Source organism: Zootoca vivipara, chromosome 6 (genome assembly GCF_963506605.1).
Source record: "Zootoca vivipara chromosome 6, rZooViv1.1, whole genome shotgun sequence".
NCBI classification, from domain to species: Eukaryota; Metazoa; Chordata; class Lepidosauria; order Squamata; family Lacertidae; genus Zootoca; species Zootoca vivipara.
In genome coordinates, this window is record NC_083281.1 from 95,065,375 (window position 1) to 95,083,706 (window position 18,332).

The following is an 18,332-nucleotide window of genomic DNA, read 5'->3' on the forward strand; positions in this document are numbered from 1 at the left end:
TTCCAACAACGCTTGGGTACCGACAGATTGTGTGCAGGAGGACTACTTAGTGGAGGAGTTCCATGCCCTGTTTCTGCATAGACCCAAACAACCACGTTTCTGGGTATGGGAGGTCTTTGCACCCATGAGCAGCAAGGAAGAGTTTCAAGATTTTCCACAGAGTGCAGAGAGGGAGACAGACTGGGAAGGTTTTCCACCTGGAGGGGAACAGGCGCTGGAAGAAGAGCACCAGCAGGGGTCCCTCTGGGGGTGGGAAGCAGGCTTCACGAAGGTGGAGGGGGAGAACTTGCCCAGGGAGTTCTCAGACGAGCAGTATCAGACCACTGACTGGGAACAGGTATTCACTCCCACAGGCTCAGACGAAATGGATTCCCTGGGCTTCACGCCCTCGCCTCTCGCACAGTGCGCCTCAGGAGGGGAGGGGGGCATGAGGGGGGTGGATGTCAGGGGGACTCCCTACAGGGGCCCTCCCCCAGTCATCCTGACCAGCACTTCGCTCAGTGACAGCGCTAGCAGCGGGTCAGGAGGAGGGAATGAGGAATGGAGCAGAGTGGAGAGGGGGCTCCAAGACGTGTCAGAGCCTCGGCACTGACCCAGCTGGCTGGAGGAGGAAGGACAGCGCAGCAAGGTGTCAGAGCCTCTGCAACGCTCCAGCCAAAGGACGGGAGAAGGCACGCAGCCCACATTGGGTCATGCACCCAGACATAGGGCAAGGGGGCGGTGTTTGGGGGTCCCCAAACTATTATGCTGGTGCAAAAGCAGACAAGCGCCATTGCCGGGTTCTGAATCAGACTAGGCAGCCATGTTTTCTGATGTCTCTGCACTGTAAATAGTATGCACAATAAAGCTCTTAAAGACAGAGCTGATTGGAGCGTCTTTACTCAAGAGTAGCTGCAACAATCCTGACATATACCATCCCTTTTTGATGTTGAGCTTCAGACCATATTTTGCGCTCTCTTTTTTCACCCTCATTAAAAGGTTCTTTAATTCCCCCTCACTTTCTGCCATCAAGGTTGTGTCATCAGCATATCTGAGGTTGTTGATATTTCTTCCGGCAATCTTAATTCCATTTTGGGATTCATCCAGTCCAGCCTTTCGCATGATGAATTCTGCATATAAGTTAAATAAGCAGGGAGACAATATACAGCCTTGTCGTACTCCTTTCCCAATTTTGAACCAATCAGTGAGAGGCAGTGAGAGATTTTACCGTACTTTCTTCAGTTCCATGATCACTGCAGATGTTCACGAAATTAAAAGACGCCTGCTTCTTGGGAGAAAAGCAATGACAAACCTAGACAGCATCTTAAAAAGCAGAGACATCACCTTGCCGACAAAGGTCCATATAGTTAAAGCTATGGTTTTCCCAGTAGTGATGCATGGAAGTGAGAGCTGGACCATAAAGATGGCTGATCGCCGAAGAATTGATGCTTTTGAATTATGGTGCTGGAGGAGACTCTTGAGAGTCCCATGGACTGCAAGAAGATCAAACCTATCCATTCTGAAGGAAATCAGCCCTGAGGGGGTGATTTCCTTGGAAGGACAGATCGTGCAGCTGAGGCTCCAATACTTTGGCCACCTCATGAGAAGAAAAGACTCCCTGGAAAAGACCCTGAGGTTGGGAAAAATGGAGGGCACAAGAGAAGGGGACAACAGAGGACGAGATGGTTGGACAGTGTTCTTGAAGTCACCAACATGAACAAGCTGCGGGAGGCAGTGGAAGACAGGAGTGCCTGGCGCCAATGGCCCATGGGGTCACGAAGAGTCGGACACAACTAAACGACCAAACAACAACAATATACCATCCCTTATCCAAAGATCACCGGACACTTCACAACATAAAAATACAAAATGAGAACACAAAAGACAGTTGATCTAGCTCAGTATTGCCTCTGCGGACTGGCAGCAGACCCTCCGGGGCTTCCACAGAGTGGAACCAAGCAGCTTAGAAAGAGGGCAGTGCATTGAACTGAGGGCCAGAACAACTCCCCTGCGGACATCTCACCCACCAGGAATCTGCTTCCAGGACCTTTGTGTGCCTGGCAACTGCTCTGCCCCTGACCTATGGCCCTGCCCCAACACCCAGTGTAAGGGCAGCACTCATGCATAGCTAGGGATGGATGGAGAACACCCTTGAAAGAAGTGGAAACAAAGGACCCTCCTGGAACAAGCTGCTCTGCTTTAATTCCTGCCTATGGCCTCAAAAGTTGTTTCTGGCCCTGCAAGAAGCGGCTGGTGTTTTCTGATGTCACCCAGGGAGCTACTGCAGACGTTAAGCTGAAAAGGAAGGGATGCTGGGCCCAGTTGGAGGAGGCACACCTTCCTTCCACACACACTTGGCAGGCACAGTCCTCTCAGCTGAGGAGAAGCTTCTGCAAGAACTGGACAGCAATGCCCAGGACAGGTCCAGTGAAACACTGCCATCTTCTGGAGATGCAACAGAACAGCAGCCTTGCCTCTTTCTGAAGCCAGACTGCTTGAGAAGTCAAGCTTCTCCACCTCCAAAATCCTCTTTCCAGGGATAACAGCCCTTTTTTCCTGTCTTCTGGGGACATTCCCCCTGACATGATCTCAAGTTGCTATTTTAGCTTCATCAAGAGTTGTCCAGACGCCAGCAAGCAAAGGGAGGTGAATTACCAGGTTACCAGCCAGTCCTTTTGATGTGGGATAAATCTTTGCTTCAGCATTTGCAAGAATGTCCAAGCATCTCCATGCTGCTTATATGAGCTGAACTGCCCCAGAAGCCACCAGGGGAGCAATGGTTCGGTATCTGATCAGATGCTGAGAGTCTTCATCCAGATCAATCACATATTCTCTGAAAGAGACAGGCCATAATAAGGTTAGGTAAGTGTAAGGGGGTGGGCTTACAGGGAACATCAAATCCAGCTCTTCTAATGGCTCAGACAGCAGCGGAAGGACAGGGGACAGGAAGGAGGAAGTGAGAGGAGCGGGCCCCGTGGGGCTCAGACAGTTTACAAGAGCCCTTCCTGCAGCCTGGGATATCAGAAAGGAAGGTGGGGCCAGCAGAGAGTTCCAGTGGGGAAACAGCAGAGGGGCGTCCTTTCAAATTCACCCCGGAACTGAGGCAATCAACGGCTCGCAAATGCAGGGGGAGGAGATTTGGGGTCCCCAAACTACTCTGCTGGGGGAGGAGCCGAAAAGCGCCATTGGGAGAATCTGATAGTACTGAATAGACATGTTTTCGAGGAAGCTCTTGCATTGTAAATAACTTTCACAATAAAAGTATTAAAGACAAGATGGTTTGGAGTGTCGTTGCTCGAGGGTAGCCAGCAACCGCCTTGGCAGTAAGGTTGCAATCCTATGGACATGTACTTTTGAGCATAGTAGGAGTGTTGGATTGATTTGCATGCTAGTTACTAGGAATTTATTAAACTCAACTAGGGCACTAATTTCCATCTCCACTCTCCCTGAGGTCTCTGTGAAAATATATTTTCAAATGTCAAAGATCTGCAAATATTTACACACACTTACAACAGGGTGGAGAACCCATGTTGCTCTGTATATTGTTGGACTCCAACTGCCATTCAGTAAGCTTCGCCAGGAATCATAGAATCATAGAATCATAGAATCATAGAGTTGGAAGAGACCACAAGGGCCATCCAGTCCAACCCCCTGCCAAGCAGGAAACACCATCAAAGCATTCCTGACAGATGGCTGTCAAGCCTCTGCTTAAAGAGCTCCAAAGAAGGAGACTCCACCACACTCCTTGGCAGCAAATTCCACTGCCGAACAGCTCTTACTGTCAGGAAGTTCTTCCTAATGTTTAGGTGGAATTTTCTTTCTTGTAGTTTGAATCCGTTGCTCCGTGTCCGCTTCTCTGGAGCAGCAGAAAACAACCTTTCTCCCTCCTTTATATGACATCCTTTTATATATTTGAACATGGTTATCATATCACCCCTTAACCTTCTCTTCTCCAGGCTAAACATACCCAGCTCCCTAAGCCGTTCCTCATAAGGCATCGTTTCCAGGCCTTTGACCATTTTGGTTGCCCTCTTCTGGACACGTTCCAGCTTATCAGTATCCTTCTTGAACTGTGGTGCCCAGAACTGGACACAATACTCCAGGTGAGGTCTGACCAGAGCAGAATACAGTGGTACTATTACTTCCCTTGATCTAGATGCTAGATCAAGGTGGGAACTGTAGGCCAACATCTAGAGAGCCACAGGTTCCCAATCCTCTCTCAAAAATAATCAAGCCTTTCCAAACAGAAGGACTGGAAGCCTCACAAATCAGGCTTAACGCCTGTGACATATTTAGAATCATAGAGTTGGAAGAGACCACAAGGGCCATCCAGTCCAACCCCCTGCCATGCAGGAAGCACCATCAAAGCATTCCTGACAGATGGGTGATATGATAGCCATGGTCAAATATATAAAAGGATGTTATACAGAAGAGGGTGAAAGGTTGTTTTCTGCTGCTCCAGAGAAGCAGACACGGAGCAATGGATTCAAGCTCCAAGAAAGAAGCTTCCACCTAAACATTAGGAAGAACTTCCTGACAGTAAGAGCTGTTCAACAGTGGAATTTGCTGCCAAGGAGTGTGGTGGAGTCTCCTTCTTTGGAGGTCTTTAAGCGGAGGCTTGACAGCCATCTGTCAGGAATGCTTTGATGGTGTTTCCTGCTTGGCAGGGGGTTGGACTGGATGGCCCTTGTGGTCTCTTCCAACTCTATGATTCTATGATCATCATTTAGAAAATAACATTTAAGACAGCAGCTGATGGGAGCCAGCCAACCACCTTTAGTGGTTTAGCTCAGCCCCAGTGCGCAAAGCCCAGGAACTCGCTACAATCCTGCCTGTTGCTGTAAGCCGCTAGAGGTTTCAAAAAGGCAAAAGGATATGCCTAATATCAGCCGCAAGTGGTCTTAAGGAAAAGCTTCTCTTTTTCAGAAGTGATGCACCTTGTTGGAGGTTCCTCGGGAACAACGGCTTTAACAGGAGTTTGTGGTTTTAATTCTGTCCTGCTGGGGTGGGTTGGAGTAGTCGCCTTAAACACCTGGAAAGCACTTCTCTCGGGAGATATTTTTGATGCTGGTGTTTGGGCTCTTCCTTTCCTTTTTGGGGTACTGATAAGCTCAGCAAGCGCCATTCTTGGGAGTCTCTTTCCTACCTCTGCTCATCAGTCTCTGGTTCCACCAGGATATTCTCCTGTCTCTCTTTCACCCGCAGGAATACGAAGGAATCCAGATTCGGTTTGGGAACTGTAAGGAAACACACAGAGAGGGAAAGGCTTCTCTATCAAAAGTGTCTGCAAAGCACTCCTCCAAGGTGAGACTGTCATCACATTATCTGGAAGTGAGCCAGATTTACTTTTCTGGAGACTTCAATGAGCATGACTAACAAGTACAATTCAAAGTGGGGACTGGGAAACTGAATATCAGAATGACGGAATATTCCTGATGAATTGCTTTACAGTACAACCAAAAAGCCTTATATCCAAAAGCCTTATGAATTCCTGACAGATGCTTTGAAAAGTAATCACATCCCAAATAGATGGGAATTCCCGGAAGGAGTATCTTTTAGTATAAATTAAGAAACAAAGGTGCAGAGATACATCGGAAGTGGAGAAATTCTGGAGAAAGTCTTAAAAACAACTAGGAGAAGCAGAGCCCTTGACAGGAGAAGGGGAGGAAACTCCCAAGGATACAGCTGAAAAATAAGAAGAGATACAAAAGCAACAAGATTCATAATTTGATAATTAGAAAGATACCAAAAAGTTGAGAAAAGAGTAGAATAAGCAGGAGAAGATATTATGTTAAAATAAGCCAGAAGAGGAAGTTGAGGGAAGTCGTATGGAGGGAGGGGGAAACTGGGGAATGATATTATTGTTATATAATGTGACATTTTGATGTTTAAAAATGTAAAGCCCAACAATTTTTAAAAATGAATTTTAACTTTCTTTAAAATAGTGGAGAACTTTAATTTGATTGATATTTGGAGATTTAAACACCCACTGGACAGAGAATTTACATTTTTCTCAGAACTGTATTGGTCTAGCAGAATAATCAACTCTGTATGGATCTCTAGAGCATTATCAATACAAACCAAAAAAACAGAGATACAACCAAGAACACTTTCAGACCATAGTTCAATAATACTTGAATTAAAAGGAGAAAAAAAATATCCTGTTTCGATGGAGATTAAATGAAGGACTTTTAGATAATCGAAATATTTTACAAAAAGCAGAAAAAGCCCTGGGGGATTATTCTGAATTAAATTTAAATCAAGAAACAGATATAACATTGTTCTGGGATGCCAATAAAGCTGTAATGAGAGGCTATTTTATCCAACAAAATGCCCACCAGAAAAAGATTAGAGAAGGACAAAGACAGAAATATTGGAAGAATCGATTAAAAATAAGAAAGTTGGTTAAAAAAACTGGGAAAGAATCAATAAAACATACTAAAGACGTTACAATATTCAATGATAATAAATCAGGAGATAGAGTGGAAAATAAAAAGGATGAAACAGAATTTTTTTGAATATGCCAACAAGCCAGGTAAGTTACTGGCATGGCAGTTAAGGTAAAACCAGGGCGCAAGTTTAATATACAAATTAAATATAGAGGGAAAAGTAATAGACAATCTGAAAGATATAAGACTGCAGTTTGTAAGGAATTATACAGATCGATACAGAGCATGTACTGAAAATAAAGAGAAAACTGAAGAAAATTTAAGGACAAAATAAATTATCAAAAATTCCAATTGAAAAAATGATTTTAAAAATGTGCCAATAATGGTGCTGGAGGTGCAAGATGCAGTTAAATAAGCTAAAATAGGTAAAATGCCAGGACAAGACGAACTGTCAGCAAAGTATTATAAAAAAATTACAAGACTTTCTGGTACAACTGCTTACAGATGTAAAGAATGAGATTTTAAATATTGGGAAAGTACCAAAGTCTTGGAAAGAGGCCTATATTACTTTGATTCCAAAGCTTTTAGTCAAAAATTACAGGCCGATTTCTCAATTAAATAATGATTACAAATTATTTGCCAATATACTTGCAAACCGAATGAATGGATTTAATTCATCATGATCAGGCTGGAAGGACAACATAAGGATTATAATTGATATTATAGAATATCTGGAGGGCAGGAATGAAAAACAAGCAGCAATAATGTTTATAGAGAAGGCCTTTGATAATATTTCATGGACTTTTATGAAGAAAACAATAGAAATGATGAACTTTGGGGAGGCATTCAGTAGAGGTATTAAAGTAATTTACTCAGATCAACAGGCTATGCTGATTGTGAACAATGTGATAACTGAAAAATGCAAAATAACAAAGGGGACAAGGCAAGGGTGTCCCCTGTCACCATTATTGTTTATTTTAGTGTTAGAAACCCTGGTGAGAAACATAAGATCTGATGAGACAATAAGAGGAAGAATGTTAGGAAGAAAAGCATATAAATTAAAAGCTTTTGCAGATGACCTTGTGAATACTGTAGAACAGTGTTTCTCAACCTTTTTTGGGCCAAGGCACACTTGTTCCATGAAAAAAATCACGAGGCACACCACCATTAAAAAAGTTAAAAAAATTAACTCTGTGCCGCCCTATATCCTATATAATAAAGTCCCTATGTCTCTGCATCCAGATTCCCTGTGTCCCATTTTCTGCGCTACTGAGCATGTGCCCCAGGGACACAGGGATTGGACGCAGAGACTGCACGCACGCACACACACACGCTCTCCCCACCCCACCCCCACCCCTCTGCCCTGCACTGGCTGAATAAGCAGTTAAAACAGAGGCCACCAGGTGGAAGGCAGGAGCAGGCAGCAAGGCCCCTAAGCAGGGCAGGCCCTCTCTCAACGTGCCCAAGGGCCTGAGGAGGAAGCCGGGATGACCAAAAACCGAGGCCCCGGCCTCTCCTCACCAACAGGCCCAAAATGGAGGCCCAAGCAGCGCAAGATAAAGCAGGCCACCAGTGGAAGGCAGGAGCAGGCAGCAAGGCCCCTAAGCAGGGCAGGCCCTCTCTCAACGTGCCCAAGGGCCTGAGGAGGAAGCCGGGATGACCAAAAACCGAGGCCCCGGCCTCTCCTCACCAACAGGCCCAAAATGGAGGCCCAAGCAGCGCAAGATAAAGCAGGCCACCAGTGGAAGGCAGGAGCAGGCAGCAAGGCCCCTAAGCAGGGCAGGCCCTCTCTCAACGTGCCCAAGGGCCTGAGGAGGAAGCCGGGATGACCAAAAACCGAGGCCCCGGCCTCTCCTCACCAACAGGCCCAAAATGGAGGCCCAAGCAGCGCAAGATAAAGCAGGCCACCAGTGGAAGGCAGGAGCAGGCAGCAAGGCCCCTAAGCAGGGCAGGCCCTCTCTCAACGTGCCCAAGGGCCTGAGGAGGAAGCCGGGATTTCCAAAAACCGAGGCCCCGGCCTCTCCTCACCAACAGGCCCAAAATGGAGGCCCAAGCAGCGCAAGATAAAGCAGGCCACCAGTGGAAGGCAGGAGCAGGCAGCAAGGCCCCTAAGTAGGGCAGGCCCTCTCTCAACGTGCCCAAGGGCCTGAGGAGGAAGCCGGGATGACCAAAAAATCGAGGCCCCGGCTTCTCCTCACTAACAGGCCCGAAATTGAGGCCCAAACAGCGCAAGCAACCGGGAGACCCCCGCTGGGCCGGAACAGCCAGGAAAGGCGTGGGGAGGCCACCGAATGCTCAGCGCCAACCAACCGTGGGACCCTCAGAAAGCGCCGGGGTGGGCGCAAGCCCCCCGGATGGCAAAGCTCCCTCCCGGATGCAGCAGGTGACTGAAAAACAGCCGCGGAGGCCAACAAAAGTAGCAGGAGCCACCCCCACCCCCCGAAAAACTGGGCGTACACCCCGGAGCAGCCGGGATCCGCACTCCAAACACAAGCTTCGGAGGGGGTAAAGGAATAAATACCCCCCGCACCCCCCAGCCGAGCCCGGGTTGTAAAGGTAAAAAGGGGGGGGGACTTTGGCTTGGGGTTTGGGAACGGGGGGGGGGGAGAAAATTAGGGATAAATTAAGGATCAAAGGGAGGGGGGAAGGAACAATCAATTAGACAAGGAATAAAAGCCCCCCACGCGCCGCTGCCACCGAAAAAGGCCGAATGTTCTAGCGCCCGTTTATTTTATAAGTTGACTGTATTTCGGTTGGAAAGTTTTTGTATTTCTTCTTTTTTGTAATTTGTATTCATACAGTACATATCCTATATAATAATGTCCAAGATGTCCCTGCGTCCAAGCTGTCCCGTGTGTCCCTGGGTCACTGCGCATGTGCCCCAGGGATACAGGGATTGGACAGCAGAGACTGCGCGCGCGCACTCTCCCCCCCCTCTGCCTCCTCCAACCGCCGCTCCTGCCGGACACCGCCTCACTGCAGGGCACGTCAGGGAAGCGAGGGTGGAGGCCGGTGAAGGCCTCCTCACAACCCTCCCTGGCCGTGAGGAGCGGCGGTTGGAGGAGGCAGGGGGGGGGGAGAGTGTGCGCGTCCTTCCTGTCGGCGGCTGGGGGAGAGGAACGGAGGAGGAGAACGCAGTGCTTTCTCCTCCTCCGTTCCTGTCCCCCTGCCGCCAACAGCAAGGACAGGTCCCAGGGTTCGGAGAAGCGCTGCGCAAGCGCTTCTCCGAACCCTGGGATGTCTCCTTGCTGTCGGCGGCTGCGGGAGAGGAACGGAGGAGGAGAACGCAGCGCTTTCTCCTCCTCCGTTCCTGTCCCCCTGCCGCCGACAGCAAGGACAGGTCCCAGGGTTCGGAGAAGCGCTGCACAAGCGCCTCTCCGAACTCCAGGATATTCTAGCGCCCGTTATTAAACGGGCTGCAATACACTAGTTGGAAAATAAAAGAGTTTGCTTTAAAAAAAAAATCCACCACGTTGCAATCATGGGTTTTGGCATCCAAAAATAAAGTTGCACATTACAGGAGGCAAATTATGCAAAGCACTCCTCCTCTAAATGTGTCCCACACTCTGTTCTTCTCTCACTATAATGAATTTATAATTTGAAATAAATTGCTAATGTAATGCTGAGCTAATGCAAGAGCCCCCAAACCTGGTGGGGCTATCAATGGTCCCTTGATCTTTAATGGCACAGCTGCCCTCGCACTTCTGGTGAAACTCTTCTAGAAATCATTGCTGCCTAGGAACACAAGAACTGCTGCACTAGGTCAGACCAAGGGTCCCATCGCCGACAGCAAGGACAGGTCCCAGGGTTCGGAGAAGCGCTGCACAAGCGCTTCTCCGAACCCCGGGATGTTCTAGCGCCCGTTATTGAACGGGCTGAAATACACTAGTTGACTATATAATTATGACTGTAAGAAACACTTGCCAATTGCTGTGTTGGTTGCAATCTCCTGCAATAAGGCTTCACAAGCCGCTGATTTCTCTGCCAGCACAATCCTTTGCTCAGCAAGTTTCAGGTTGAGCTCATCCAGCCAGCTTCTTTAAGTTTGTCTAAAACCACCCTCCCGTGGTGGTGGCTGTTGACAGCTGCGCTCGCCCTGCGTCGTGACCCGGCTGGCTTCCTTTCCGGCGGGTCAGCGCTGCCTATTGGCGGATGCCAGGCACGTGACAATGCAATTCGCGCTTTTTGTCGCGGCACGTCGCGGCACACGAGCTAGCGTCTCGTGGCACACTAGTGTGCCGTGGAACAGCGGTTGAGAAACGCTGCTGTAGAAGATCCCAAGAGCAGTATACTAAAGGTTTTGGAGAGGATCCAGGAATTTGATCAGGTATCAGGTTTCAAATTAAATAAAAATAAAAATAAGCTCTTGGTGACAAACATGACAGGACAATATAAAAAGGACTTACAACAAACTACGGATTTAAATATAGCTAAAAAAGTTAAGTATTTAGGTGTATGGTATACCGTACAGCGAAGAATATAAATACAAAAAAAATACAATTGTGTAAATATTTGGAAAGAAATAAAGAGAAACCTAGAGATTTGGGGAAGGATGGATTTTTCTTTTTGGGGATGAATATCACTGATAAAAATGAATGTATTGCCAAGAATGATATTTCTATTTCAGTCAATACCCATGATCAGCGGTACAGGACACTTCAAGGAATGGCAAAAAGATCTTTCCAGATTTATATGGCAGGGGAAGAAACCAAGGAAAAAATATAAACTGTTAAGAGACACTAAGGAAAGATGGGGCTTCACGCAGCCAGATTTAAAATTATTATTATGAAGCAACCTGCATCTGTTGGCTCAGGGAATGGATAATTTTGAAAAATGAAGGTATTTTAGATTTAGGAAATGATAACAGATTTGGATGCCATGCATATTTATGGTATGAAAAAGCAAAGGTACATTAAGGACCGCATGGAGACTATGTGGTAACTTCCAGACATTGCTCTGATCCCCAACTCCCCACCTGCCCAATCCAGCTTGGCAGTGGTCAGTGATGGTGGGACCTGGAGCCCCACAACAGCTGGAGAGCATCACAATCCAGCTGGAGAGCCAATGAAATTCTGGGCTGCATCAAGAGGAGTATAGCATCTACATCAAGGGAAGTAATAGTACCACTGTATTCTGCTCTGGTCAGACCTCACCTGGAGTACTGTGTCCAGTTCTGGGCAACACAGTTTAAGAAGGATACTGAAAAACTGGAACGTGTCCAGAGGAGGGCAACCAAAATGGTCAAAGGCCTGGAAACAATGCCTTATGAGGAACGGCTTAGGGAGCTCCAGAGAAGCGGACACGGAGCAATGGATTCAAACTACAAGAAAGAAGATTCCACCTAAACATTAGGAAGAACTTCCTGACAGTAAGAGCTGTTCGACAGTGGAATTTGCTGCCAAGGAGTGTGGTGGAGTCTCCTTCTTTGGAGGTCTTTAAGCAGAGGCTTGACAGGCATATGTCAAGAATGCTTTGATGGTATTTCCTGCTTGGCAGGGTATTAGACTGGATGGCCCTTGTGGTCTCTTCCAACTCTATGATTCTACATTGCCAACCCTGTAAGCCCCTCGGAACAAGGACCTGCCTCTTAACTTCTGCAAAGCCACATGGTGGGGAGTATTTGGATGGCCCACTGCCAAGTCCGGCCTTGCTTACCAGACTTCAGGAGATCCATCTTCTGCAGGTTGGGAGGCATGTGCTTCAAGGCCACATTTCTGAGATGAGCCTCAATGTTTGCCATGTACCTGCAAGAAAGTCACAGTCGTTGGCTTTTCCTGGGAAAGGGAGAAGCGTCAGAGCGGCACAAGCATGCAGCCATCACAAGAACAAGGAGCACCACCCAAGAAGCAGGGGGTCTCCTCCTTCTGCCCCTCCCAAACTCTGTGTGGGGATGGGATCTCCAAATAATTCTCAGCTCCTTTAACCTATGGCTTGGGGGTATTGCAGCAGCTTAAAGGTGTGGTGCAAAGGGGGGGGGTCTTGTGCCTGTGTAGAACTCAGCAGGGAGGGGACAAAGTGAGAATTAGCTAGCCCCATCCACCATTGTCTCTGGCCCCACCTTCCACCTTCCTAGTCCCAACTCTTACCAGCTACCATGGCATCCTCAGATGCTTTTAGCTGGCTGGATCGGTGGCAATGCGTACCTGGACTGAGAGACATGGGTATGGGGTGTGTAGAAAGCTTTGGCTTTTGCACGGTTGGAATCTGCCAATGGTATTCACATGAGCTGTGAGGCCCACCACTGGAAGGGCATCCATGAGGGAATGTGCCCCCGCCACTATAGAGCATGCTGTTGTTAAAGACACAGGAGCAGGCCAGCCTTTCTTTCTGATCAGTTGGCAATCCTAGTTTTGTGTCTGTGTGTTTTTGGCAGCTAGTCTGGGCCACCTGGAAGATGCACAATACAACTGAAATTAAGAACACAGAAGTGAGGGCCAGGAGCCACCCATTGCTCTCACTTTCCTGCCTCCCCATGGCCCGCCCACTCACTCTTTGGCAAAGGCAAACTCTTCCGGTGATAGGAGGGCTGACTCCCCCTCTGCCCGAGTCTTCTCCTTCTCCAGGACATGGGGAAAGTATTTCTCAATCTGCAAGTGGAAATAAATGGCGTAAGCCTGCTAAGAAGGCTACATGCTGCAACAGACTTGGACATGGCGATAATAGAAAAGGAACCTACGACCTCTTGCATGCAAGGCCTGCTCTCTGCCCCATGAGCTCTGCCCCTCATTTGATTGCTACTGCTGTACACATAAATGATTCCTCTTCTGAGGACCAGCAAGTTTCCAAACATTCTTCAAAGACTATCCCATGCATAACATATTACAGAGGTTACCAAGGCTAGCCCTCCACGGCCCTTGGCCCCCCTTTAGCCTCCCTGCACACTCTGTCTCTCTCTAGAGAGAAGGGAGGCTGGAAGCATTTGCCAATTCTGGCTGAAAAGATGAGATATCATTCTCTACCTTACTAAGTTGTACGACAGGTAGCAGAAAAAGACACACAAAGAAAGTTGGTGTGACATGTGACCTCTCACAGCAACTCACCTATTTAGAGCAGAAAGGAGCACCTCTAAGCAAAACATAGCTGGCCCTTACCTTCCGGAGGCGACAGCGCAGGTAGCTGCTGAGGATGTAACGGATCCTCTCGACCTCCATGCGGTGAATGCTGACCTTGAGATCACCTTTCTCAGCCCGTTTCAGATTTGCCTCCTGTCACACAAAATCAGAAGTTTTGCACCGAGGAAGAAGGCAGAGTTGGCCAAACCCTTTTGTCTGCACAGCTGCAACCTTCGCTCACATGGAAGGATGCAGGGGGAGAAATGGGAGCCCAGCTTCCAGCTGTTCCTATTCCTTGGTCACGCCAGTGTGATGCAGTGTGCCTCCTTCAAAGTAAGACACAGACTCTCTAACATGGGGATAGAGAATCAAGACATACACCCTTAAGGCAGGGGCAGCTAACTCATAGCCTGAAGGTTACGTACAGACCCTCTAAAGTTTTTTTTACCGGCCCCCATGAGACCTCCTGAAATGTGTCAATTACAAAAAGATTTTTTAAAAATAGCTCTTATGGGCCTTCCCACTGTGAGGCCATAGAAATTTTGTGCTGACCCCCTGCATTTTTTTTAAAAAAAGTAATACAAACGGCCACCTTTCCTGGCTCCCTGTGCATCAGCAGAACATGCAATTGGCCACCCACCCTGCCCCCGTTCTGCTCTCTTCTGGGTCCAAAAGGACCCACATGCTGGCAGTTGTGTGTCAGCTGGATGTATGCAAAATTGTTGCCGCCTGCAATTACCCTTTTTTAAAATAAAAAACTACAACAACCCTGATTGCTTCCTTACGTTCCTCACTATGATGAGAAATGTTTCTGGTCCTGTAAACCCACCTAACTTTCCCATTTGAAAAACATATGCAAGTATTAGACATACACCTCTCTCTATGCATAAATTAAATTTTTTTTTTATACAGGAACCCTATCCCCACCAAAAGGTCATTGTGGCCCCCCAATATCTGTCCACTTTAAGGGTTTTTTTGCTGACCATTCCCATGCCTCCTGCTCTGATTCTGTGATGCCAAAGGAATTTACTGGCCTTATACTGACTCAAACCATTGGTGCATACTGCCGTGCTCTGTCTTGTGTCCAGTGACTGGCAATGGCTCCCCAGGGTTTCGGACAGGGAATATCTCCAGTCCTACCTGTGATGCCTTTGAGGACTGAACCTGGGACCAGACTCTGCATGCACCTTAGGGCTACAGCCTTTCCCCACAATGTAATGGGGGTGTTTTTTAGATTGCCCAAAGTCAATTTTACATGTGGCCCCCAGAAGGCTGGCTACCTGCCTGCAGGTCCATGTGGCCCTTGGCCCTCAGAGGGTTAGCCACGCATGCCTTAAGTGTTCATCTGGGCATGGCTTTTCCAAAGAGATACAGTCCCTCCTTTCTGCCCCACATATTACCATGTGCTCCAGTTGCTCGACCACACAGTCCACCACTTCTGACTTGCTCTCCAAAAGCTCAGGGGAAAACATCTCATTCATCCAGGCCTGGAGAGCAAAAACAGCCAATGGGCATCTCGGTGGTGGTACAAAATTTCCCAGCCTCCTTTATAACACTCTGAATTCAAGGTCCTTACAAGACTTGAGTCACAGTCCCGCTGCACAAATTTACATATGCACACAGATGCAAATTTAAGTCATGCTTTTCAATGGATTTGTGGGAGAGGCTGGGGGTGTCATTGGTTTCCTCTGCTTTTGTTCTTGTTTCTCCTTATGTCTTTTGTGGTTTTATCTTGTGTTTTTGTGCTGTGAACCACCCTGAGGTGTCTGGATATAGAAATTTAGCAAACAAACAAGTAACACATACTATATAAGTGCACGCACATACTCATGGACATTGTTTTATCTAAATAAACAGCTTTGTGGGTTGTTGATTTAGTAGCATACAAGCAATGAGCGTTTCAGGCGCATCACCACTGGGCACCACCCTGACCCCAGAAGGGGCTGGAAAAGAGGCACTCAAGGGTTCTTGCCCGGGTAAATCTTGCGAAATGATAAGAGAACATAGAGCTGCCTGCTGGAAGCCACCGGATGGGAGAGGTCTCTTGGGCTCGGGTCCCGCCTGCCGGTCTCCCCAAAGAGGCACCTGCTTGGCCGCTGCGAGCAGGATGCTGGGCAGCTGCAGGGCCGGATCCGGCCATCTCTCCTTATGCTGCTGGGCCAGGGCCCCCGGCCCCCGTCTTGCTCCCCCGCTCTTGCGCCGGGAAGCCGAGAGCCTCGCGCGGCCTGCCTTGTCTCCCTGCCAAAGGGAACGAGAGGGAGTCTCCCGGCGCTTCCGGCTCCGGACGGAGCTGCCGGCTGGTTCGCTTTGGCAGAGGCCCCTCCGACTGGGGGCCGAGGAGCCCCCCCCCCTCGACGCGCCTCCCGCATCCGGCCTCTGCGGCGCCCGGGCCCAGCTGCAGCCCCGCCGCAGAGACGCTTCCGAGGAACCGCCCCGCCCCTCCGGCCGGGGACCCAGGCGTCCGGCGCCTCTCCCACCTGCTGCAGGCTCCGGAGCAGCTCCGCCGGGGTCAGCAGCACCTCCTCGCCGCCGCCCGAGTCCGCCATCGCGCCGCTCCCGCCTCAAGCACCCGGCCCCGCGCGGGAAAAGCAAGAGCGCCCCGCCCCTTATGAATATGCACGAGGGGATTCCCCGCCCCTTAAAGGCGCCGCCGCCGCCGCCGCCGCCGCCTCGCCTACCGGGAGGGAGCGGGGACCCGAGACCTGTCGGGGAAGCTTAGCCTCTTGCATTGCTGCCGCACTGATCCCCGGAGCAGGAGAGGAGAGGGTGGCAAGCGAGCGCGAAGAAACGCGTGCACATTTCCGTGTAGTATATTATTAATTAATTAATTCACCCGTAAGAGGAGATCCTGTACAGAGGATGGCTTGCTTCATGGGATCAGGAAGAAAGGAAGTAGCAGAGGTGTCCCATGATCATATTATAAAGTAGTTGCTTCTGCGTTAGAAATTACAGCTGGGAGTGGTGTCTTTGTTTTCCTATGTATTGCTTATCAATTAAAACAAAAAGGTGAACAAATTTGTATCCTCAAAGTGTGGCTCAGAGAAATAAGTTGAAGAGCCGCTGCCCGAGGCGCAGGATGGGGAGAGAACACCCAGCAGCGCCTCTTAACTCCCACCTCATGCCGTACAAGTTCGGGGGCACAGAAAATAGCTTGGGATCTACTGGGAGATCTCTGGCTGATTTGCAGGAAAGCGGCAACCAATTCCAACTCATTGTGTATAAGCAGTGATAGCAAAACAACTTTCCCCATCTAAAATAGCTAACTGAAACGAAAAAAAAACTAAACAGGGGCAAACTTTTGTGTGACAAGGCTGTGAGATCAGTTCAATAATGGTTTCCTGTCAAAAATTCCAACTACACACATGCAGGATCACAGGTACAATCCAGAGTGAGTTGTTGTCCAAAACACCTGGAAGGTACTAGGTACTAGCCGGTCTCCTCTTTACCATAGTAAAAAAGGGAACCCCAATCAATATGGGGTTAGGTATTTTCTTGCCTATAAAGGTTCGTACATATGGTTCAGTGATGGGCAACCTTTTGAGCTTGGTGTGTCAAAATTCGCCAAAAAACCGAGCAGAACTCAGGTGGTGTGTCACTTCGAGAAAAAACACCACAATTCTGTGATATTTATAGTTTAAATAACAAAAATGTATAATTGTAATATATAATTGTATTTAATAAACCAAAAACTAATTATTTAACTTACCTGCTTAGTGACTTCCTTGTTCATCTGTCAGTCAGTTTCTTTTGCTGGTCTTGCTATTATTTAACTTGTGTGGGGTGCTGTGAACTAGCATATTATTTTACTGGGGAGGCAGGCGAAGCACCCCCCCCCTCCAAACAGGTATTTTAAATACTTTCTTTTTCTGGAAGAGATGAGTAAAGGGAGGGTTGGGTGTTGCTAACAAAGTCTATGTATTAAAGGTGGGGATGGGGGTAATAATAATGATATAAAGGTGTTGATATGGGGGGAAACTGAAACTGAAAAAGTAAGAGTAAAAATAGGGATAAAAATAACAATAATAATAGTAGCACAGGTAGCAACAACAACAAAAAAACCCCAAAATAAGATAAAATAGAAAAGGATGCAAAAAAATTGTTCTCCCTTTTTTGAGGTAAAATGAAAAAAAAATGAAAATGAAAAGTATAAAAAATAAGAGATAAGAGACAAAAGCAAAAATGAGATTTAAACAGCAAAATTATAAGCAAGAGGTGGTTGCAACGGCAGAAAAATAGAAAAAATAAAAATAAAATAGAAATAAAAATAGAAAAATAAAATAAAATAAATAAAAAGAGAGCTCCTTGGATGATATCAGGCAGTGTTCTCCCATGGGGAGTCCTCCGTCTTGCTGCCTCTCTTGGCCACGCAGTTTTTTGCGGCCTCCCTGGCTCTCTCTTACCTCCGTTCTCCTGACAGCGGCGGTGATGGTAAGCTGGGGACCAGCTTGGGTGGTCAGGGGTTCCTTCTTTTCTCCTCTCCCCCCCCTTTCCCCTTTCCTTTTTACTTTCTTTTTCCTCGGGTGAAAAACCGGAGCAACTGGGAGAAATCCTGCTTGAATCAGGCAGGCCACACACCCCAGCCGATTGGATTGGGCGGCTGGTGGATGACGCGCCCGGGATTCCCCCCAATCGCGCAGGACTGGGAAAAGATCCTGCACGCACGTGAAGGGATTGTGCCTGCCTGCAACCCCACCTCCTGCTCAGGTGGAAGTGGCTCTGTTTCATGAGGGGGAGCGGGAGAACAAATGGGGGAAACCCCCCCCCCAGCATGAATGGTGCGCGTGCCAGGCATGCTAGTGTCATAGGTTCACCATCACTGGTATAGTTCAAGCTATGGTTTTCCCAGTAGTGATGTATGGAAGTGAGAGCTGCACCATCAAGAAGGCTGATCGCCAAAGAATTGATGCTTTTG

General features: G+C 48.1%; 1 protein-coding gene across 2 annotated transcripts; it reads right to left on the minus strand.

Annotated features, from left to right (window-relative positions):
• Nucleotides 1-1,789: 1,789 nt before the first annotated feature.
• GINS4 (GINS complex subunit 4) lies at nucleotides 1,790-16,004 on the minus strand. Of its 2 annotated transcripts, XM_060276417.1 has the most exons (7): nucleotides 15,898-16,004; nucleotides 14,821-14,907; nucleotides 13,460-13,573; nucleotides 12,858-12,955; nucleotides 12,024-12,112; nucleotides 5,126-5,216; nucleotides 1,790-2,812 (listed from the first exon to the last, which is right to left on the minus strand). In XM_060276417.1, exons 1-7 carry the CDS (start codon nucleotides 15,964-15,966, stop codon nucleotides 2,716-2,718), a joined length of 645 nt encoding a protein of 214 aa, XP_060132400.1. In that variant the 5' UTR covers nucleotides 15,967-16,004; the 3' UTR covers nucleotides 1,790-2,715. The 2 variants fall into 2 exon arrangements, with proteins under 2 accessions (XP_060132400.1, XP_060132401.1); XM_060276418.1 differs by lacking the exon at nucleotides 14,821-14,907.
• Nucleotides 16,005-18,332: the final 2,328 nt, after the last annotated feature.